This window comes from Colletes gigas, unplaced genomic scaffold (genome assembly GCF_013123115.1).
Source record: "Colletes gigas isolate AHSC1104 unplaced genomic scaffold, ASM1312311v1 Colletes_gigas_Sc00007, whole genome shotgun sequence".
NCBI lineage: Eukaryota > Metazoa > Arthropoda > Insecta > Hymenoptera > Colletidae > Colletes > Colletes gigas.
The window spans coordinates 8,284,308-8,303,335 of record NW_025106636.1 but is presented as its reverse complement, the minus strand read 5'-3'; the positions used below and the strand labels follow the sequence as shown (position 1 = coordinate 8,303,335).

The window sequence follows — 19,028 nt, the reverse complement described above, 5'->3', positions numbered from 1 at the left end:
TTTCCAGGTTCAGTGGCCAAACTTTGTTAGTATATTCTATGGGCATAGAGTTGGACAAATTTTATTCGCGAATAACGAATAAAATTTTGAAAATCATTTGTAAACTGTTTCATATTCGTAGAAAAAGAAAAGTTGAGTTAACTAGAAAATTATGACAAAAATACAAAATACGAAAGAAAAAGGATCAACGATATTAATAATAATTCCATTTACGACGTTGGATCTGTTGTAAAGTCATATAAACGGTTTATTATTACGTATAAAAATTTATACGTAACGAAACTTTATGGTACGAAATATAGAGAAATATTGAATTAAAATGTTTGCAGAACAGACGGTACAATATAATTTTAACTTCGCTTTAATAACATTTCTTATTCATTTTTAAATGTACACATTGGTTTTATTGGTCGTAGAGTAATAGTATAAACGCGTACAATAAAAATATTTGAATATTTTGTATTAAAAATAAATATATATTTAACTAGGAGAAACAGTTTATCTTTCGACATGTTCCGCGACATAATTATCACAAATAACCAAAGCTTCGTAGAATAAACAAGGTTCTTCTTGACCGTCTACGGGTATATAACATACTTGATGATTTGGTTGTATTTTTCCTATATAATATACACCTTCGTACAAAACTCTTCCTATATAAAGGTCATATCCATCTTCCGTTTCGCCAGCCGGAAGCGCATTTAACGGAATACTTCCTCCCCACGAGCGTACCCAGCTTACGTTTTTAACGCATAATACTTGAAATTGTTTTTTATTGTAAGAAGCACCCCCCCATACAATTGTACATATATTATTTCTAATACCACCAGGTGTGACTGAATCTCTGTGATGCGTACGACCTATGTACAAACCATCCTCTGAGGCTGCTGCAGCATTTTGTGGAAAACCAAGTGATTCGTTATAATCTACCCAATAATGACAAGTATTCGCCAAATGATGTCTACTAACTACAGCCGTGTGCTTGGATTCTGAAAACGACAGGTACGTTAACGATCGTATTCGGCCGTAATCTTGTATATCGAGTCTTCGAAACGTACCTTCTATAAAAAATTCACCGGTAGTATCCCATGCTGTATTTACTCCTATATAATTCAAAGCAAATGGATTTGTATCTTTAAACGACATAAAACTTTCTTCATTTTGGTGGCCGACGCTCAAACATCCGTCGCACGTCCATCTAATCAATATCAGATGAGAAATGTAATGTTGAATATATTTCTATTGTATTAAACAGACTAAATTGATTTTAAGACGACTACGCGTTCCTTGCAAGTAATTAACTGAAACAAAATTAAGAACTGCTAAGTTTGAATTACTCACTTTATCCAAAAAGGGCACACACGCTCAGAGTGTAGTATGTCTTTGGTTTCAGCCTCCGCAACATTAGGGTTTTGACCATTCCTTCTTATCGCAGACATTGTGTTTCCCCATCCTCCAAAAATAATCTGTAGTTATAACAATGATGTCTATTTCATCTTCAGGTATTGAGAAAATTATAGCTTCATGGGGATGCAAAGGTATACCTCATACATGTTGGAATCTGAGCCCAAATGAGTACGCAAACAAATTCTTGCATCATGGGCAGCTTGTATGCTCACATTAAGACGAGACTTTGTAGTAGGGAAATAATGATAGGCTAAATTGTTCAATGGTATTATAATACTAACTGAAAACGAAAATTATTGTTATCTTTCTTCCACTTAAATGTGCTATTTATGCTTTGTTTTTTTTAACCAACTGTATGACAATACACATGATAACATTGAAAAAAGTTGTTTTTCAATACTGGTCATGTCTGCAAAATTTTCCAAATATTAAAATAACATCAAAATACTGCTTACAATGCACAGATAATCTACTCAATCTGTAAAAGTTTCTCAATTAAATTTACTTATGCTAAAGTCTAGTATTTCTCTTTCGTTTGTAATGTTACAAAATATGATTTTCTGTATTTTTCTGTCGAACACTGGGAAATTTGGCACGGTCAAGGCAACCAGAATCGAAGTATGCGTCATATGAAATCCACGCAATGTACATTTTGCGTGTTTGTTATTGGAGTACTTACTAGACATGGTTGTTCGTTTAATCAGCCAAACAAGTCTCTGTTATTGTTCACGGAACGATCGTAATTTACTGCGACAGAGGGGGCATACGTGACCACCTTTTTGGATTTCTTAATTTAGTGCAACGGACGTGTTGTCTAGTTGATCTCATCGCAGAAAACCGATTTGTCTCGTTCGTGGGGATAGTGTTCCATGCGTAAAATCGAACCATTCGATTCTGAATCGACTTTCTACATAAGATCGATTTCTTTTAATCGACTCTTGCATGTTCGAGAGTCGATTTTTTTTACACGAGAATCGATCTTCGATTTATCTACCTAGCCTTTCGTAAAACGTGGGTTTCATCTTGTTATCGTTTCACTTAAACTTTACGCGGGTTTCTTTCAATGGCGTACTCAGAATTTAATATATTTAAACAATAATTGACACTTTCCGTTCATTTATTTGTAAATAGCTAAGGGGGCTGTTCAATTTGCTCTATTCGAACTACCTTTCTTGCGACAAAAGCAAGTATTTTTGCTGGAATATCTACGTTTTCTTCGTTGGACATTCCTAAAAAATTAGTGGAAAGTAGGAAAAGTTAAAAGTAGTGAGGATAATCGGTGGACTCTTATTATATGAACTACTTGTTCCCTGTTGTGTTCATATAAATGGAGTTGAACTGTACAAGAATTGTATTTTTAATTAGCGTTCTCATAGCATATCGTACGCACGCGCATCTCGCAAAACAATTCCATTGGCGTAAATTTCAAACATCGCCATGTCTAATTATGGTTTCAAAGCAACCTATTGTCGCATTAAGGGAACATTAGGTATACGGAGTACCGCTACAACTGGTATTACCACATACCTTTCCCACTTTCGTATCAGAAATCTGTCTGGCCTCGAAAGTGTAACACATTGGTGCTCACCTAATTATCCCTCGTTTATCAAACGTGCTGCATTCCTTTAACAATTTTACTTGCAGCGATAAACGTTAATCGTTCTTAATTTTCCGCTCGATTTCGATCGAATTCCTAAACAGAGTTACCAGAAAAATATTAAGTTTCTGATCCAGCAATAACTTTTTAAAGAGGATCATCTGAAACGTAGAAATGACTTTAACAGAGAAGCATGGCGGTGCGTATAATTCACGGATGCAATGATTTATATTCATCGACATCAAAGAAGCGACCGCTTGGAATTAATTTAGCGTCCACTTTCCATTTTCATTTTACTTTCTGCATGTCGACTAACGCTACTCGTTGTTACGCGTGCGCGACTTTTACCTTTTCGCGATCATGTGATGACCCCTTGAAATAGTATTGCACTTCGATGCGTGGTAGCAGAATAATAAAGTATAATAATACTTATCGTGTTTTTACGATATCGTTCAAGAACGAAATTTGTCGTATACGAGCATTGTTTAAACGAACTTAAGGATTTTCTCTCTCATATACACACGCTCGAATGCATGTGGCGTCAGTACGCGAGCAGGATGACTAAGGAGTGTCCTAGGTCATTGTCATTAACGTATTTGAATTCACCTGATTGACTCACGGTCGACGTACGTTTTAATGGCGCGCGTGTGCGGAAAGTAGAAAGCATTGCGAAAGGTAATGACAAGGGTGCATACGCAGCGTCATTCCGGCTTTCGTGTCCTGGCATAACATGCAATCATTTTTCTGCGTCGTTCGCGATCCACATGTACTACCGTCTCGATCGTTTGAGGTCACTGCCTTAGCCCTTTCGCTTCGAACAATATACAATATATGTATGTACAATGGATGCCTCAAGCTTTACATCTACAATTCATTTTTACACCGACTCAACGACGATATATATCTTTCATTCTATTATAATTATTATTATATGTTAGCTCGAGATCAATATCGAGGTTATCGTCGCATCGTACCGATTTGGCGATCCGATTACATCGAAATTCAACCCAAATCCTTGACGAAGATCCGTCGTATTTTTTAGGGAGCCCCGTGAAAACTTTCTTTCGGACGAAAGGCGATTGGTATTCAAGGTACTCGTGCGTTTTATGCGGGATGTAAACCGAGCAAAGCGGTCTTTCCGATGTTTACGAATTTCGATCCTGAAGCGAGATCTTCTCGGGCATTTTCTATGACTGCGTTTTAAAATAGAAACACGTCGGGTTTTAAGTAGGCTGGCCTTAAGTCTCTTCGTTCCAGCGATATCGCTGGAATAAGATAGCGTGCGAACGACGATGATGGATGGTCCCGATGTTGCTGTAACAATGAAATTGTGCAACTTAGATTATTAAAATTTACAGATGGAATTTAAAATTACTGATTATTACGATATTTATAATTTCCAAGACACGTTTGCCAAGACTGTTTACTAACAAGGAGAGGTCGTAGCCGTGGAGTCGTCGATTTTATTCAAATTTTTTAACAATATTCATTGTATACAAAGATACTTAACGCAGACCTAAACGGAAGATTAAGATAATTAAATAATATGTTTTACGTTATCCTTAATTCTTGTTATTGAGGTCGCATTCCGCGAGAAGACGTTACGTTGTTTGCCTTCGTGTTCCTCGCGTCTCGCCCCGACGAAGGAAAGTTACCCACCCACCGTAACAAATATACGTACGATATCCTTGGCAATAGTAATGCATAGAAATCAGGGCAACATATTTACGAGAGTCTATAAGTCGGTAAGGATCTCTCGAATCGTGTTAATCGGTAACTAAAGACGTGAAAAGCTCGAAAGTGCACGCGTTCACGTGCGAGACCGACCGTTATCCGATTATGAAAATTGGGAAATATTAACTGGAACATCGCAATGGCCTGTATTCCCCCACAGAAAGGAGGGGAAGGGGGGGATACCCTCTGTTGGATTACAGTCGTTATTACCGCGCTATGTAATGATATGTTCTACGTTACGTTCCAACTTGGTCTTCTAGTATTCTGTGAAAGGGACACTTTTCTGCGTCCATTAAAAAGTCTAATTGCGTCTAGGTAGGTCATGCTCCTCGTAGTTCACTGAATAGTCAGACGCACGACTGACCCATTGCTTTCCCCGTAAAAGTGAAGAGTTAAATCAGGTTGACTCTTTCTCCCTGCTCTGTATGGTCGAGTACCAACCAATGTCCTATCAGTATGTGCACATCAAGATCGCTTTTACCTTTTTGTGGACGAGGAGGGATTCCTAGGAGTATAAAACAGTAAGGAGCAGATTCGCATGCCAGTATGTGTGTAGTTACAATTTGGTAGAGTTTAAACCTTTGCTCCGCGGCACGGTAGGACATAGTTCGTAACTCGAATCCAGACATCCCTCACCATGGCGAATATAATTTCGCTCGTGAGTACCATTCAATCTCTATTTTTCGTTTACATTCTTTTTCAATATTCCCCGATTCTTCGTTGCTTTTACGTTCCGGCCAATCTTCGAGTCCTGGCACGGCATTAACGTTTTAGAGTAACTTCGTCGGTAAAATTGGGCAGATTATTCGCCCGTTGCAGTGTGAGTATCCATTTATCGTGAAATTGTTCTACTTCTAGAGTTCAGTAATCTTCGGCTGCATCTTGTTGGTGCACGCGGAACCGGCAACTACCAGTAAGTAGCAATTAATATATTCCTCGGCCAATATCATAATAAATGTACAAACTTTTCTCGCTGTCCGTCTTAAAATACATAGTTCATTATTATCTTTACGTTGCTTTTGCTCTTCGATCGTAGGCTACTCCATCAGAGGCGACAGCAACGGTTTCGATTACAATACTAACGCCATCAAAGACGGTCACAGAGAAACCACGGACTTTTACGCTGGCGGAAACGGCGGACACTCGGCCAACAGCAGGAGCCAAGGAAGCCTCGAAGAAAGTTTAAGAACCAGCACTTACAGTGGATTTTCTCCAAGTTCCCACGAGAGTGGGTTCCAAGGATTTTCCAGCAGCGGCCGCGAAAACCTGGGCACGAGTTCTTACTTCAGTAGCGATCCAGCCCAGTCCTCCTTCGACGGTTTCACGACCAGCAACGGCAACGGGGACACCACGTTCGACAGCTACGCAGCGCAGAGCAACGACCAAACGGGATCCGACTTCGGTCAGTACTCCGGCAACAAGCACAAGACCTCTGCCTACATGAAATTCACGGATAGTCTGCCCGGCGCCTCGAACGTTGGGAGCTTCAGCGGCGTGGCTCCTGAAAGTTCTGCGTTCAGAGAATATTCCGGAGATGCTTTCAGAAGCCACGCGTCGGATTACACGGACAGCGAGCAAGCCTTCGGTAGAGAACCGTCGAATTTGTTCAACAGTCCAGCCACTGATTATTCGTACGGGAAACACAAGGAGGGTGTCTTTGGAATGGGAGGCGGTAACAAATACGCGACCGACTCTTATCCTCTTCACACCGATATGCGTTATGTTCGCGGGAACCACGGAACAATGGGACGCGATTACGCGACTACCTCGTATTTGTCGACTTCTGCGAGCAACCCTTTCGCCGGGCTTCGAGGAACCAGCGGCCCTTACAGCTCAGGGAAAGTCAACAAATACAATAAATACGTAAGCGACTATGCCCCCAGCGCGGGCTTGAATTATCTTTCCAAGGACCTGGACACTGATTATCTATTTAGCAACTACGGGAAGGGCAGTGGAAAGTCACCAGCGTTGAAGGATAGCAGACCGAGCAGTTACGGGGGTCAGGCTTATCTCGGTGGACCGTCGTATCTCAATAAAATAGCTGCGAGTTACAAGAGCAAACCGAGCTACATGAACTACCCGAGCAGTTCACCCATTGGTTATCCTTCAATGTCTAGTTTACACGGCAGTTTCAATGGTAACAGTTACGCGGACAGCCCCATGCTTAGAAGATACCGAAGCAGTAGTGGATACGTCCCTGGCCATGGAAGTATATACTCTGGTTATTATTAACACTTCTTCTACGCGACAAATGTGATGGACATGTTATATTTTGTACATATTTATTATACGATTATTTAATGTTAATTAAAATCATAATTGTTGATACGTTGTTTAAAATAAAATTATTAAAAAAATTCACACTGGCAGCACGATATCTTCCTTCCAATGCGTCGTTACGAGTAGTCTCTAATTATGGCGGCGTTCGTGGAAGCTTTGGTTTCGATACGAACGCTTCTTCGGTATCGCTCATGGTTTTATTACCACTGTCGATGTTCCTACAAGAAAACATATTCTAATTCCGAGTAACGTGCAACGAAATGAATATAATTGAAAGATATAACGGTCAACGAAACGGCTCGTTTATTCGAAAGCTCCATACTATAGAAAAGTATCTAAATCCCGGTATAAAAGTATAAAACGGTGCACGATTATACGATACAATGACGTGCATAAATTTCAAAATCACTCGGTGCACTGTATCGACGATAAAATCTTGACTCACAACGACGCTATACTACTCAACTTCTGCGTGACTGGAAAAAAACCAAGAATTCATTCGAATTATTAACACCAGGCCTGCAATAATTAATTAATTGATAATAAAATTTATGTGTTTATCGCGAATGTGCGCGTGTGTGTCGGTTAAGAGTTCGTCACTTTCATTTACTTGCTCTAGTTTTCCCAAGATCATGACCAAATACGTACACCTTTAAGAGAAAGTAGTAAGAGCTTTCACTACTTGCAACTTATCGTGGAAGTGGCTTTTACGATTGACGCGTGAAACGTGGCAAGAATGTAAAGCGTTTAGAAATTTTTGGAAAACCAGTTAATTGGTATATATCTTTCCTTTTAAATTAGTATTATCTAAGTTAGGAAGCGCGAAAGGAGATTTTTAATGTAGAAAAACGCGTGTAACGAGTCTTAAATGGTTCCGCTTTGCTCATTTAATAAGTGTGCTAAATAAAATTAAACTAACACTTATTTATTCGCTGCAAGGAAGTTTTATTAAACATGCGTACCTGCTAATTCAGCTTCGCTTCCAGCCTCTAAGATCGTCGACGAAGCTACAGTCGTATTGCTACTCTTTCTATAAAAGAATTTCATTAATTCTATAATGATAAACCTTGTTGATAACGTGTTTATAATCAGTTGTGAAAAAGACACGAAAGTCTATTGATTAAAAAACTGAAATTGCTGTTAATGTGAAAAAGAATATGTCTCATAAAATAATAACGAACTTGGACGATTGATTTTCATACAAATATACAGCACTTTCATTGTAATCTTCATTTACAGAACTCCTATTATCTTTCAATACTTTTGAACGTGTATTTTTCAAGCCCCTATTTATTACTGCTCTACTAATCAGCGTGTTTGCATTATGTGCTATTAACTGTTTTGGCAATTTTCTTTGAGCATTCAACATTATATCTCTATAGTGATTTTTCAAATGAGTATTCGAATCAATTTCCGTATAATTTTTGGTCAGAAATTCAGAGCTTTCGAAGGTGCTCATTACTTTGGATGGGAAATTCCATTTTTCGTTTGTATTTTGACTACTAATTTGTCGACCCTTAAAACCATTACAAAATATTCAGTATATAATTCAATTTAATCGAAGTTTTGTATTTTATGACAACGCTGTATTCTCTCAAGTACCTTGAACGGGGAAGAAATTAATTTATGTAAGGGTAATTTCGAATTTAAATATGATCCTTTAATTGCATCCTGCACTACCGGAGGACTGTTTCTATTTTTTATCCCATACTTTTTGTTTACTGGTCTTTTCAAAGGACACCAATTTTTTATTAATATATAAATAGAATATTCTTGAATGCAGATACAATGATAATACCTTGGTAAATGTTTCCCAGACGATTTTATTTGTTCTTCATTGCCGTGTACGACAGAGTTTATTGACGCGTCTGAAATCAATTCCTCTTTGTGAAAAGTATTTGGTAAAACGGTATAGCACGATGCGAGTAACGGTTCCCCACATAATTCGTCGTATTTATTCTTTACTGGATCGTTTTCTTCTAACTCGCTCTCTAATACATCAAACTCTTCCTAAAAAATGTGTTATTGTTGAACGATAATGAATCGGTTCCTCGATACACTGCTACTTACATTATCATTGTCCGCCATTTCTTTAATTTCTGTTTCGATGGTAATCTCGCCTTTATGTATTTTTAAAATTTGATCCAAGTATTTCCTATTATTTGTTTTATCGTGTCGTTTGAAAAGGTTTTAAAAAATACGAGTTTTATATGCAGGGTGTTTCCTTTAACATTCTTTTCCCCTATGCACGCGTGACTTTTGTCACTTAGATTAAAGAAAACACCTCGCATAGTGCATAAAAAAAATTGTACCTCGCTTCTTCGTTCTTATGTTTACTGTACTGTTCCAACAGGGACGAGATATTCAATTTCTTTGCCTCTTCATTAATCGTGTGATTAGTCAAGAAGATACTTAATGCTCCATTGACGTATGGTAATGCCTAATATACACATATAGAGCATTAAAGTCGTCCGTTCCCCAATTTTCGTTAAAAAAAAATGATTAATTTATTGAAACGCACGTACCGACGAATAGTTCATTACAAGCAACTCGGTTAGCGTTGAAATAAGCAGCGACGCCATATTGGATGCTCTTCTTTGAGCTATTTGATGCAAGGATAAATTCATTAAAAGGGCTGAAGCGTATTCTAGTCGATAAGCGTCTATAACGCTACACTGGTCGTGCAAATGATGAATCAACCACTCTACCAATCCATTTTCTATCATATATATTCGTTGCTGTTTACGCACTGATAACTTCTGCAGCGTCGCGATCATCATATCGCAAGTAAACGTATCTAGGTCGTTATCGCAAGCATTCTTGAGGCAATTGCATACCTATAATATCTTTTTCTATTTGTTCTATGATCTTAATTACCAACGACACAACGTTAACAGAAATTTCCTCGACGAATACGTACCACATCAACGACTGTAGAATCGAACGACAAATAATCTCGTCCGCACCTAAACGACGCTAAAGCATTTAATAATCTCGCGATTGATTGTTGCAAAGATTGTGGCATAACAGTGTTATCTAGTGGTAGTAAATACGGTAGGATGCATTTGCCTTCATAACCAGCAATTTGTCCATGAAGGCCTAGCAAGTCTTTGCTTATATATTCGTGCACTGTTTCCTCTCTTTCCCCAGCTAGGCTAACAGTTATTTTCTAAAAAAAGATGATGCAACTTTTACATAAAAATTTTTAAAATCTATCGCGAACAACCCAAAAATTGATTAGCTTACCCTTCGCAACGCTTGCAGGAGAAACAGTTTCGTTTTGATACTTCCATTTATCAGATGTAACTTGATCTTCTTGAAATTCAATAATTTAGGAGACGCGAGTACAACGTACGGTACGGAATGTTCAACAATCTTCATCTCTGAGTTAGATTTATCTAATAGCAACTCTGAAGAACACTATGCACACACAACGGTATTAAAAAAAATTTTGAAAATAGTTTATAACGCTTCAGAGAGGACGTTCTACAGATGGGACAGCTGTTACTTACATACGAATTATCTTTTATATTTTGATTAAACAAATCTGGGAAAATCTTCATACAAGTTTCTAGCATAGCTTGGAAATCCATGGCATGACCTCTCGCCGAATTTTCCAAAGCGGTCGTCAATACTCTTGCGATGGTCATTAATTTATGATAATCCGCGTGTAACTTATGGAACCTTACTTTTAATTTTTCGTAATTAGAATGCACGCTGCATAAGCGGAATTTCGTCACCGACAATTCTTGCGAACACTGCAGTAACTTTTTTTTGCTTTTAATCAAATTCGAAAAGTTCATTAATACAGTCTGCACACTTTTTGACTTTTGATTATGCTTCGTATCGTCGGACAAAGTATATTGTTCTTCGTCTTCGTCATTCTCTAAAAACACTGGAATGTTCCTATCGTTTGGTACGATTGGTACATTTCTCTGTCCAGTTGTTCTCCTTGTAATGGAATCTGTTTGCGACTCCTCCGACACAGACCCATGCTTTGGAGACATTTTATTCGAGTCTACGATATTGCATCCTACGTCGCTGATATTCTATACATTGAACAAATGTTTATGAAATATTTCGTTTATACATTTTCAAGTTTTCAACGTGTACTTAAGACACACGTGTAGTTATAGAAATCTGCTAATGCCCATTCTCTGACATCTAAGAAACTTGTAAGCGTGGGCCAGAAATGACCCGAGTGTATTTTAGATACACGTGAAATAAAGATTTCTAGTAGTACTTCACTTACTTGTTGTTTATATTTTTTAAGAAACACACATAAGTTTTCGGTTAGTTCGTCTATCCAACTTTTTTCAAATATTTTCGAAAGAGACGGTTCCGCGTATGGATTCTCGATAAATGGTAATGCAAAAAATGGTCTCAATTCCATATCATTCTTTAATTCTTTGCCAGTTGTATTTAAAAATACGCGCAACTCTTCCATACTATTGTTCATATTCTCCTCTATTTCGATCATAAAATCCTGTTATTAATGTTAAATCGATTACTACAAATGTACCATTCGTTCGGTTATTTACATTAACGATCTTAGAATTCAAATAAAAAGAAAAAGAAAACGAATTTGTATAAAGTAATTTGGATAAACATATTACAATAATGTGTCAGGATATTTTAAGTTCCTTTAACAGAAAAGATTTAATAAGTAAAATCGGAATAACTGTAATATAAATTAAATTTCATTGTATTAGGTACAATTAAAATTACCTCTTCATACTCTGAATCTTGTTGACTCAAAGATGTCATAGAATTAACTGTATCTGTTTGTGTTTTATCTAAATAATTGTAAAGAAGTACTGTCACTAGTTATGTACTCATTGAAATTTGTTATACACTATGTTATCATTATTACCTTTTTCTTTGTACCAATATGAAAGTAATATACGTTTAGGTAACATTGTGAAGTATACGTGTAAATTTAGTGTCAGAATTTTATAGGCTTTTGTTTGTTTTGCATCTTCAGGTATTAACATGTTCCATAACTAAAACCAACAAAGTTTTTTTATTAGGAACTACAGGAAGGCAGCTTTTAACACTACCTCATTTAATGCTGTCTTCGTGCAATTTGCTTTTAACAATTTGTAAAAATGGGGTTCTTTCATATAATCAACTCAGTGGACAATTAGTAATCAAAGGGCAGGATAATCTGTTAAAACATCATTCAAAACTTTCAACACCTACTGTAAGGATATTTGTCTCTTCACCTATCTCCATTTAAGATAAAGAACATTTGCCAAGCATTAAATGGAGTCTTATTACATAAAGCTGAACGAAAAAAAAAATACTTTTGTCATACTTTGAAAAATGTTCTCCAGTCCCCTGATTTGTAGGTTAACATTATTTGTTCATGAGGCTCTGTGTAAGTTTCATTGTTTGTTTTTAAATTGTTCTGAAGGTGTTTGAAACCCTTTGTTGCTGCTTCAGCTATCAATGCCCCAGCAGTGCTTTCAAAATTGTGTTCTATAAGAAACTGTACCAAAATATGTATACAGTTCGAATCATTAAAAACATAATTTCGTAAGACAAATGTTTATGAAATATACCTGATGAAGAAATCTTAAATCCTTGTTATCCGTTAAATCTACAGTAAGATTCTTATCCATTTTGCTCTTTATTTTTTTAAATAATCATGCAATAGTAGACGCGTGTAACATAACAAAATGTTACAATTATTTTTAGGCGACTATATCTTTAGAGACTTGCGCGAAATATCCACCTCCGCTAATATTTAGCACAGGGAATGTTTTTTCTTTTAAATCTACGTTGAAAATGTCAAGTTGCGTGTAGCAACTATGTATTGTGTCAAAATAATTTTGTACTATAAATTGTTAATTTATTCGTCTATCAAAAATATATATTGATTTAGCGGTCATTGAAAACTTGTGATTACTATAAGGTTATGTTTACAGTCTATAGAATTTGTTGTTAAGAATTTGTAAACGAATTGTTAGTGCATTATACCCCGTATCGAAAAACTTTGTATACCATAGAAATACGAAATCTTGCGATTGGTAGAATACTGGTGACTTTCTTTTAAAGTGGCAAGATTATGTACGCATACGCATTTTTAAAAATCTTATTTATTTACTGTTATTCTCAGTAGACCAATATTTATTCTTAAATACCCTAACTGCATAAACAACAGTAAATAATTTTTATGGACCAGTTATGTTTACATTTCTTTTTACGTATTTTCTGAAATCAAGGTCTCATTTTGAAACACCCTATATACACGTTTAATTGTTTACAGATGTACATAACCCTGATGGCTATATAGTGAAACATTCGTAGACAATAAATTAATTTTTTATTGTTTTATTTTAACCATTGAGAAATGGAAAAACACAAATGTGTTTTTGCTGGAAACATAATTCAAGAGGTTCATTTTCACATAAAAGTTCATACTGCAGGTTAGATTTCGATTCTGTGCTTCATAACTATGAATTTATCGTAGGTGCCCGCTTCTGCTATCTATGTACCGAATTTTATTACAAAAGAGGAAGAGGTAGAAATTGTTAAGCATATCAATAATGCTCCTTTACCAAAATGGACACAGTTGAGCCATCGCCGTTTGCAGAACTGGGGTGGCATACCACATCCCAAAGGTATGATAGCAGAAAAAATACCAATCGTAAGTATTTCATAATACATATATGTACGAGCTACGTTAATCTCTTTCAACTTCGAGGGAAAGTTATCAGCGTTCAACTTTTCCTCTCGCGAAGGAAACAAGGAATTTCAGGTCCGCTGAAAGAAAATTGACGCTAGAGAGTTTCCCTCGAAGCAGGGGATAACTTAATGCGACCGACCATACATAATATATTTGAATAAAAAGTGACATCAAAATCTGTGGTAATAAATTTTTAGTGGCTTCAAAAATATGTTGACAAAGTGTCATCTTGTGGTGTATTTGAAAATGATAAGCTACCCAATCATGTTCTGATTAATGAATACTTACCTGGCCAGGGAATAATGGTACGTAAGTTTTATATGACTATGTATTTTTTATTAATTCTAAACACAAGATGCATATCTTTATATATATTAAAATGTAAAATATGATGTTTGTTTATCAGGCACACTCAGATGGTCCACTTTTCCATCCTATTGTAACAACTATTAGTTGTGGATCTCATACACTTCTTGATTTTTATAAACGACTGGACACCGCACAGGTTGTAACAACTGCAATATATTAAACTGCCTTAAGGGGGGAGGGGGTATAGGATTCGTAAAATTGAAATTTTCCCCCTACAGTGTTAGTAGTATCCGCAATCGGATATCACATTATATAGAATCAAAATAGCGTAAATCATTCGATCTATCGAATTCGCGTTACAAGTAAACATAAAATAATATTTTATCTGCAGACTCCTATACTCCCGCGAGTACCTTTGAAGTATTAATAATGTGTGTTATTTGTAATATTTTTTTTCAGCTGCAACAACCTAATTTAGAGTTTAGTTTCCTATTAGAACGTAGAAGTTTGCTAATTCTTCGGGAAGATTTGTATCATTGTTATTTGCATTCGATCGCGGAAAGAGACGCGGATATTGTTTCAAGACATGTGATAAAAAATTTGAACATATGCGGAGAACAGTTTACCGAAGGGCAGTCGTTAGAACGGGACGTTAGATTGTCATTAACGATTAGACATGTTCCTAAAACTAGTAAACTGAAGCTAAAGATCGGATAATGCATTTTGCGTATACATTACTTGCATACGCGTATATAATTTACTATCGATAATTTTCGTATTTTTCTATTAGATAGTAATTTAAAGGGCAATGAAACTTGATGAATAATACGTAATTCTTGTACATTCGATTATTTATAAAATTTACAAATATTTATTTACAAAATGTGTTTACCTCAATTTGCCTCTGCTTTAGAAGACATTGGAGTATCTGTATCCTCATAATTTTCTAAACTCACATCCATTATTTCCTCATCACACTCATTCAACATTCCTTGTAAAGAATGTATAGAAGAGATTAAAACATGAAATTGTTTACGTCTCATTTCCAATTTGTGTTCCAATTGTTCAGATTTTTCCTTTATATTAAATCATATTTACATCAGCTTCTTTTAATATCATGCAGCAAAATGTAATTTTACAACCATTATAATCCAAACACATACCTTCAATTTGTCTAATTCTTCGCGCAGTGTAGCCAGCTTTAAGTTAGTTTGTACCCTATCTGGCTGTTCATTTATGACTTTAGCCAACACATCATACTCAATTCTGTTTTTTCTCACGCGTTTTGCATCCTGCAACTCTGCCTTTGTCTTTTCTATATCTCTTTTGGCCTCCTCTATCTGAATTTCAATTTCTTTCGATAACTGTTCATAGCTTTTTAATTCTTCCTGACTCATATTTGAGACTAGTCTGGATTTTCGTTGCGCGAATTCACATTGCGCGAGTTGCGACAACATTCTTTCGTGCAACGTGTTATCCGCGTCCGGGCTATTTATCCATTTTATGAATGATTTCAACAACATATTTATTCTACGATCGTCTCCAGTACCGTCTCCATCTATGAGTAATCTTCGACGTATTACTTCTTCTACAGAAACAAACAAATTAGAAAAGTATTAATATTTTGCCGAATAGTGTAACACATAACTTTCACGGTAAATATAAATAATACAACGGGTTATGTGCGGACGAACTTACCGTCAGACATCTTTTCACCTCTTCCAAAAAATACGGGTTAAATAATGTAAATAATATGTTATTTTTTAATATGTTTAATTGATGTTATTCGTCCATTATTAATATATACACACAAAATTATTAAAAGACAAAACGACGCTTTGAATACCACGCATCGTGCCTCTCTTTATACAATTTCAGACGCTTTAAGATAAGTTTCCACGTGACAGTAAAAGTCATGATCTTTGCTATTTCGAAAGTTCATGACAGTGTGATAGTCTCTGCCAAAGATTTATACCGATATTTCATTGTTATTTTTTGTTTGCACATTTATAATCCTTATAAAAACCGAAATACAGAAATACCGGTATGACGTCATAACGCTTTATGGAAATGTGGTTACCAGAAGTTACCGCTAGTGACGTAGATGGCGAGCTGAGGCATTATACCTGTTCACCTTCATGTTGAGACATTCGTTTTCATTGAATATAAGCCTTATAAATTCCCTAGTCTCGTTTCTAGGGAGGAATAAGGCTGTAGCTCCAACGGAACGGCAGGAATTATAATTGAATTTATTGATCGTCAATTATTTAAACAATTACAATTGGGATTGAGACCTAACCTACATATTTTGTTTAAGATTGTGTCATTTATTTGGAGGCAGCTTGTTTTTCAATAGTACCTAGTCTATGGTAGAAGGTATATTTAGTTCTAATTCCTATCGCTACGATCACTATAGCCTTATTCCATTTCGAGTCGATCACGTTGGATGTGACAGGGAAATGATATTATGGTAGTTCAAGAATCGTGCGTCCATCGATGTGGCAACCTATTCGAATAAGAAAGTTGACATCGCTGGCTCATTTACAAGGTAATTTTATTTTTCCATATGTTCTCAGATATCGAAGATAATCGCATTCATTTCTGCGTAATAGGGCCAAGAAAGAATGAGTTAAACGACAATTACATTTAATTATTTTTCCGTTGGTCAGAAGACTTTAGTTAACAATAAACGTGCTTTTGACATTCGTTTCTTATCGCGCAGAACGAATAGTTTTAATAGAGCTTACGAAGGAGCAGAGATAATGCCCCAAGAAAAGTTATTAGGTTCCGCAAGACAGCGAATGCAGCGCGTTCCCGTTGGAATATTAAAATAATCCGCCATTACTTTAATAAACCTGTCTTCTTTGTTCCCTTCGTCCGGGCGACTTTTCTATGCTCCTCGAAGAATTTCGACGCGGCAGTCGCAGATGTCACTGTACCCCTAATGAGCGCGCTATTTTTCACCAGTATTTTTATCCCGTTTATTGGCTGCCCGTTTCACAAACTGTCAGCCGGATATTAATCATCCCGCTGTTACGACTCTGCCTTTATTTCTTCGAAGGATAAAGAATGAAAAAGGCCAGGGGAAGGAAAACTTGTGTTCCTTCATTAGTAGTATTAAAACGGCTCTAATACAGCAGATTTCATTGAGCTGGGGAGCTGTCAGACGGTAGAATAATTTTTTATATTATACATTAATTAATTTATAGGCCTCCTGGCTATTCCATTATTCCTCGTAGAATATGTTAATTATTTTCAATACACACCAGTTTCGGACAATTTCTATCGTTATTGTAATATCAAATGCTACTTTATATTCTATGGACTACTTTTTGAGGTTGGTACACTTTGCAACCATGTGCATTGTGGCTCTTCGATCGTGAAATCAACCTGCATTGTGTTTGAAACAGTTTCTTGTCTTAATCATATTATATTTGTGATAAAATAAATCGTTGTATGTTAAACAGGAAGAAATTATGCTGCATTCGGGGGAACGAAGAATATAAGGAAAGTTCTACCACGATTTATTATGGTCGAAACGAGAAATTTGCCAGTGAGTACATGTGCGTTCTTAAAAATTTTACAACGTGTCTAAATATCTCAAAATCGTATATTCTTTTTAACAGAGGATCGTGAAACTTCTTTTCCCTTTCATTTCTTTTTTCATAGAAACAGGTTATCTTATTTGTAAGCATAAGATTTAGTTATAGATCCAATCGATTAGAATCGATATACCGACAGGGTTAGGAATGATTTTAATTGCGTCACAGCGCACTCTGTTCGAAAGATGCATACTTATACGCATTAAACGGTTATTAGCAGTGCTACGATTAAGTGAGTGCACGTGTATCGTTTCCTGTTCTTTTCGTATATATTTATGTTCAGTCCATTTGTTATTTCTGTTAAATAATATAACACATAGCTCAAGGACTTGGAGAAGGAGAAGAGGTATGTGCACGAATGTCTTTTTATTCGAATATCTTAACCTACACGACTCGGTTAACCGAACATTAACCTATATGATTGCAACATCGTGTCCGCGTCAACGAATGAAAAACTTGTTTCCAATTACTTAATTACTGTTTGCAATACGCATAGAACGAACAATTGCGTGGATTATCGTACAGATAAATCTTTATTAATCGTCGTTAGAGTTACTGGAAATCCAGGCGAAGAAAAAGAAACATTATAGGTTATTTGCCATCGATTTATAGATTCTATCGAGAACAAACAAGTGATCTCTAATTTAAAGTGCTGTTTGTTAATGATAATTCTTTATATGATACGAAGGTCAGTTGTTTGACAGGGATTTATGTGTCTCGCGAAATATATGAAACGAAAAATTGTTTCTATCGCGGTTATGTGCATACCAATTTCGACCAAAAGATTAGGATGCAAATAATTCTTGAAAGGTGTTTTTCGGTATCTTTAATAGAAATAGGTGTTTATTTCGGTTTGTTGAAAACGTGGTTTCGCGTAATTGTTGAAACGTAACGATAAAACGATTGTAGGGATATTAATTGTCAGTGGCAAAGAAGCGATTTATAGATTCTGTTTCGAGGGAATATCGACGTCCACGAGACTGACAGTGCAATGAGTGGTCGTATATGAGTTTCTCGGGATGTAAAAATCGATGGAACGTAGAGGGCCTAATATATCACGATTTATTTAGCGATAGATCGTCCGAAAGATACTCGCAATGAAACGGCGCGTCGAGTTACATTGTACGCTCCTTTCACTCCCGTCTATCCCATAAAAGTCCCAATAATAATTTCTGATGTTTTCCGATGCAACATGTTTGATTTAGTGTCGGACATTTTGTGATCGCATATCTGCCTCGTAAATCTCTCCGCGGTGGCGCCACTGCATAAAAATATCAAACGTCGATGTGTCCGCGTTCAACCCCAATCCCACGTAAAATATTGCCCGTGATTCCGCGCGACGGAAATAGCCTTTCATTCCTGGCTGCCTGATAATTCCAGAATTTCGCGATTTATACTCCGAAAGGTT

The 19,028-nt window shown here is 36.4% G+C and overlaps 5 protein-coding genes across 12 annotated transcripts; 2 read left to right on the top strand and 3 right to left on the bottom strand.

Moving 5' to 3' along the window:
- Positions 1-412: 412 nt before the first annotated feature.
- Positions 413-2,281, bottom strand: LOC122396446. Of its 3 annotated transcripts, XM_043394849.1 has the most exons (5): positions 2,087-2,281; positions 1,545-1,687; positions 1,342-1,466; positions 1,059-1,198; positions 413-989 (listed from the first exon to the last, which is right to left on the bottom strand). In XM_043394849.1, the coding sequence occupies exons 1-5, from the start codon at positions 2,091-2,093 to the stop codon at positions 499-501; spliced, it is 906 nt and encodes a 301-aa protein (XP_043250784.1). In that variant the 5' UTR covers positions 2,094-2,281; the 3' UTR covers positions 413-498. The 3 variants fall into 3 exon arrangements, with proteins under 3 accessions (XP_043250784.1, XP_043250786.1, XP_043250787.1); XM_043394851.1 differs by lacking the exon at positions 1,545-1,687; XM_043394852.1 differs by lacking the exon at positions 2,087-2,281 and having other exon boundaries at positions 1,342-1,453; positions 1,545-1,662.
- A 3,094-nt stretch (positions 2,282-5,375) lies between these two features.
- On the top strand, positions 5,376-6,979 carry LOC122396440. The gene is made up of 3 exons (XM_043394836.1): positions 5,376-5,396; positions 5,597-5,651; positions 5,775-6,979. Exons 1-3 carry the CDS (start codon positions 5,376-5,378, stop codon positions 6,968-6,970), a joined length of 1,272 nt encoding a protein of 423 aa, XP_043250771.1. The 3' UTR covers positions 6,971-6,979.
- Positions 6,980-7,112: 133 nt separating this feature from the next.
- Positions 7,113-12,713, bottom strand: LOC122396439 (lisH domain-containing protein ARMC9-like). Of its 4 annotated transcripts, XM_043394832.1 has the most exons (15): positions 12,583-12,713; positions 12,336-12,509; positions 11,892-12,021; positions 11,747-11,814; positions 11,271-11,504; positions 10,531-11,067; positions 10,265-10,438; positions 9,939-10,187; positions 9,544-9,855; positions 9,331-9,458; positions 9,089-9,173; positions 8,817-9,028; positions 7,981-8,048; positions 7,464-7,494; positions 7,113-7,236 (listed from the first exon to the last, which is right to left on the bottom strand). In XM_043394832.1, exons 1-15 carry the CDS (start codon positions 12,640-12,642, stop codon positions 7,152-7,154), a joined length of 2,547 nt encoding a protein of 848 aa, XP_043250767.1. In that variant the 5' UTR covers positions 12,643-12,713; the 3' UTR covers positions 7,113-7,151. The 4 variants fall into 4 exon arrangements, with proteins under 4 accessions (XP_043250767.1, XP_043250770.1, XP_043250768.1 ...); XM_043394835.1 differs by lacking the exon at positions 7,464-7,494 and having other exon boundaries at positions 7,116-7,236; XM_043394833.1 differs by having other exon boundaries at positions 7,122-7,537.
- Positions 12,714-12,870: 157 nt separating this feature from the next.
- Positions 12,871-14,898, top strand: LOC122396441 (alpha-ketoglutarate-dependent dioxygenase alkB homolog 6). 2 transcript variants are annotated; one of them, XM_043394838.1, is made up of 6 exons: positions 12,871-12,935; positions 13,290-13,418; positions 13,494-13,670; positions 13,907-14,014; positions 14,116-14,214; positions 14,478-14,898. In XM_043394838.1, exons 2-6 carry the CDS (start codon positions 13,374-13,376, stop codon positions 14,733-14,735), a joined length of 687 nt encoding a protein of 228 aa, XP_043250773.1. In that variant the 5' UTR covers positions 12,871-12,935; positions 13,290-13,373; the 3' UTR covers positions 14,736-14,898. The 2 variants fall into 2 exon arrangements, with proteins under 2 accessions (XP_043250773.1, XP_043250772.1); XM_043394837.1 differs by lacking the exon at positions 12,871-12,935 and adding an exon at positions 13,061-13,090.
- Positions 14,112-16,003, bottom strand: LOC122396442 (THO complex subunit 7 homolog). 2 transcript variants are annotated; one of them, XM_043394839.1, is made up of 4 exons: positions 15,717-16,003; positions 15,182-15,606; positions 14,911-15,094; positions 14,112-14,224 (listed from the first exon to the last, which is right to left on the bottom strand). In XM_043394839.1, exons 1-3 carry the CDS (start codon positions 15,724-15,726, stop codon positions 14,912-14,914), a joined length of 618 nt encoding a protein of 205 aa, XP_043250774.1. In that variant the 5' UTR covers positions 15,727-16,003; the 3' UTR covers positions 14,112-14,224; position 14,911. The 2 variants fall into 2 exon arrangements, with proteins under 2 accessions (XP_043250774.1, XP_043250775.1); XM_043394840.1 differs by lacking the exon at positions 14,112-14,224 and adding an exon at positions 14,292-14,487.
- Between the last annotated feature and the right edge of the window lie 3,025 nt (positions 16,004-19,028).

What these genes read in the sequence shown, in the direction of transcription:
- LOC122396446 (XM_043394849.1), bottom strand. An exon ending in GTGTGCCCTTTTTGGATAAA is followed by an intron (nt 1,199 to 1,341) that starts GTGAGTAATTCA and finishes GATATTGATTAG; the next exon opens with ATGGACGTGCGACGGATGTT. An exon ending in CGGTGAATTTTTTATAGAAG is followed by an intron (nt 990 to 1,058) that starts GTACGTTTCGAA and finishes TGTCGTTTTCAG; the next exon opens with AATCCAAGCACACGGCTGTA.
- LOC122396442 (XM_043394839.1), bottom strand. An exon ending in AAGAATTAGACAAATTGAAG is followed by an intron (nt 15,095 to 15,181) that starts GTATGTGTTTGG and finishes TTTAATATAAAG; the next exon opens with GAAAAATCTGAACAATTGGA.
- LOC122396440 (XM_043394836.1), top strand. Translation starts at nt 5,376, where the DNA reads ATGGCGAATATAATTTCGCTC. An exon ending in TGGCGAATATAATTTCGCTC is followed by an intron (nt 5,397 to 5,596) that starts GTGAGTACCATT and finishes TTCTACTTCTAG; the next exon opens with AGTTCAGTAATCTTCGGCTG. An exon ending in CGCGGAACCGGCAACTACCA is followed by an intron (nt 5,652 to 5,774) that starts GTAAGTAGCAAT and finishes CTTCGATCGTAG; the next exon opens with GCTACTCCATCAGAGGCGAC.
- LOC122396441 (XM_043394838.1), top strand. Translation starts at nt 13,374, where the DNA reads ATGGAAAAACACAAATGTGTTTTTGCTGGAAACATAATTCAAGAG. An exon ending in TAGCAGAAAAAATACCAATC is followed by an intron (nt 13,671 to 13,906) that starts GTAAGTATTTCA and finishes ATAAATTTTTAG; the next exon opens with TGGCTTCAAAAATATGTTGA. An exon ending in AACGACTGGACACCGCACAG is followed by an intron (nt 14,215 to 14,477) that starts GTTGTAACAACT and finishes ATTTTTTTTCAG; the next exon opens with CTGCAACAACCTAATTTAGA.
- LOC122396439 (XM_043394832.1), bottom strand. Translation starts at nt 12,642, where the DNA reads ATGGATAAGAATCTTACTGTAGATTTAACGGATAACAAGGATTTAAGA. An exon ending in CATAAGAACGAAGAAGCGAG is followed by an intron (nt 9,174 to 9,330) that starts GTACAATTTTTT and finishes AACAAATAATAG; the next exon opens with GAAATACTTGGATCAAATTT. An exon ending in TTGAGTAGTATAGCGTCGTT is followed by an intron (nt 7,237 to 7,463) that starts GTGAGTCAAGAT and finishes GTTTTCTTGTAG; the next exon opens with GAACATCGACAGTGGTAATA.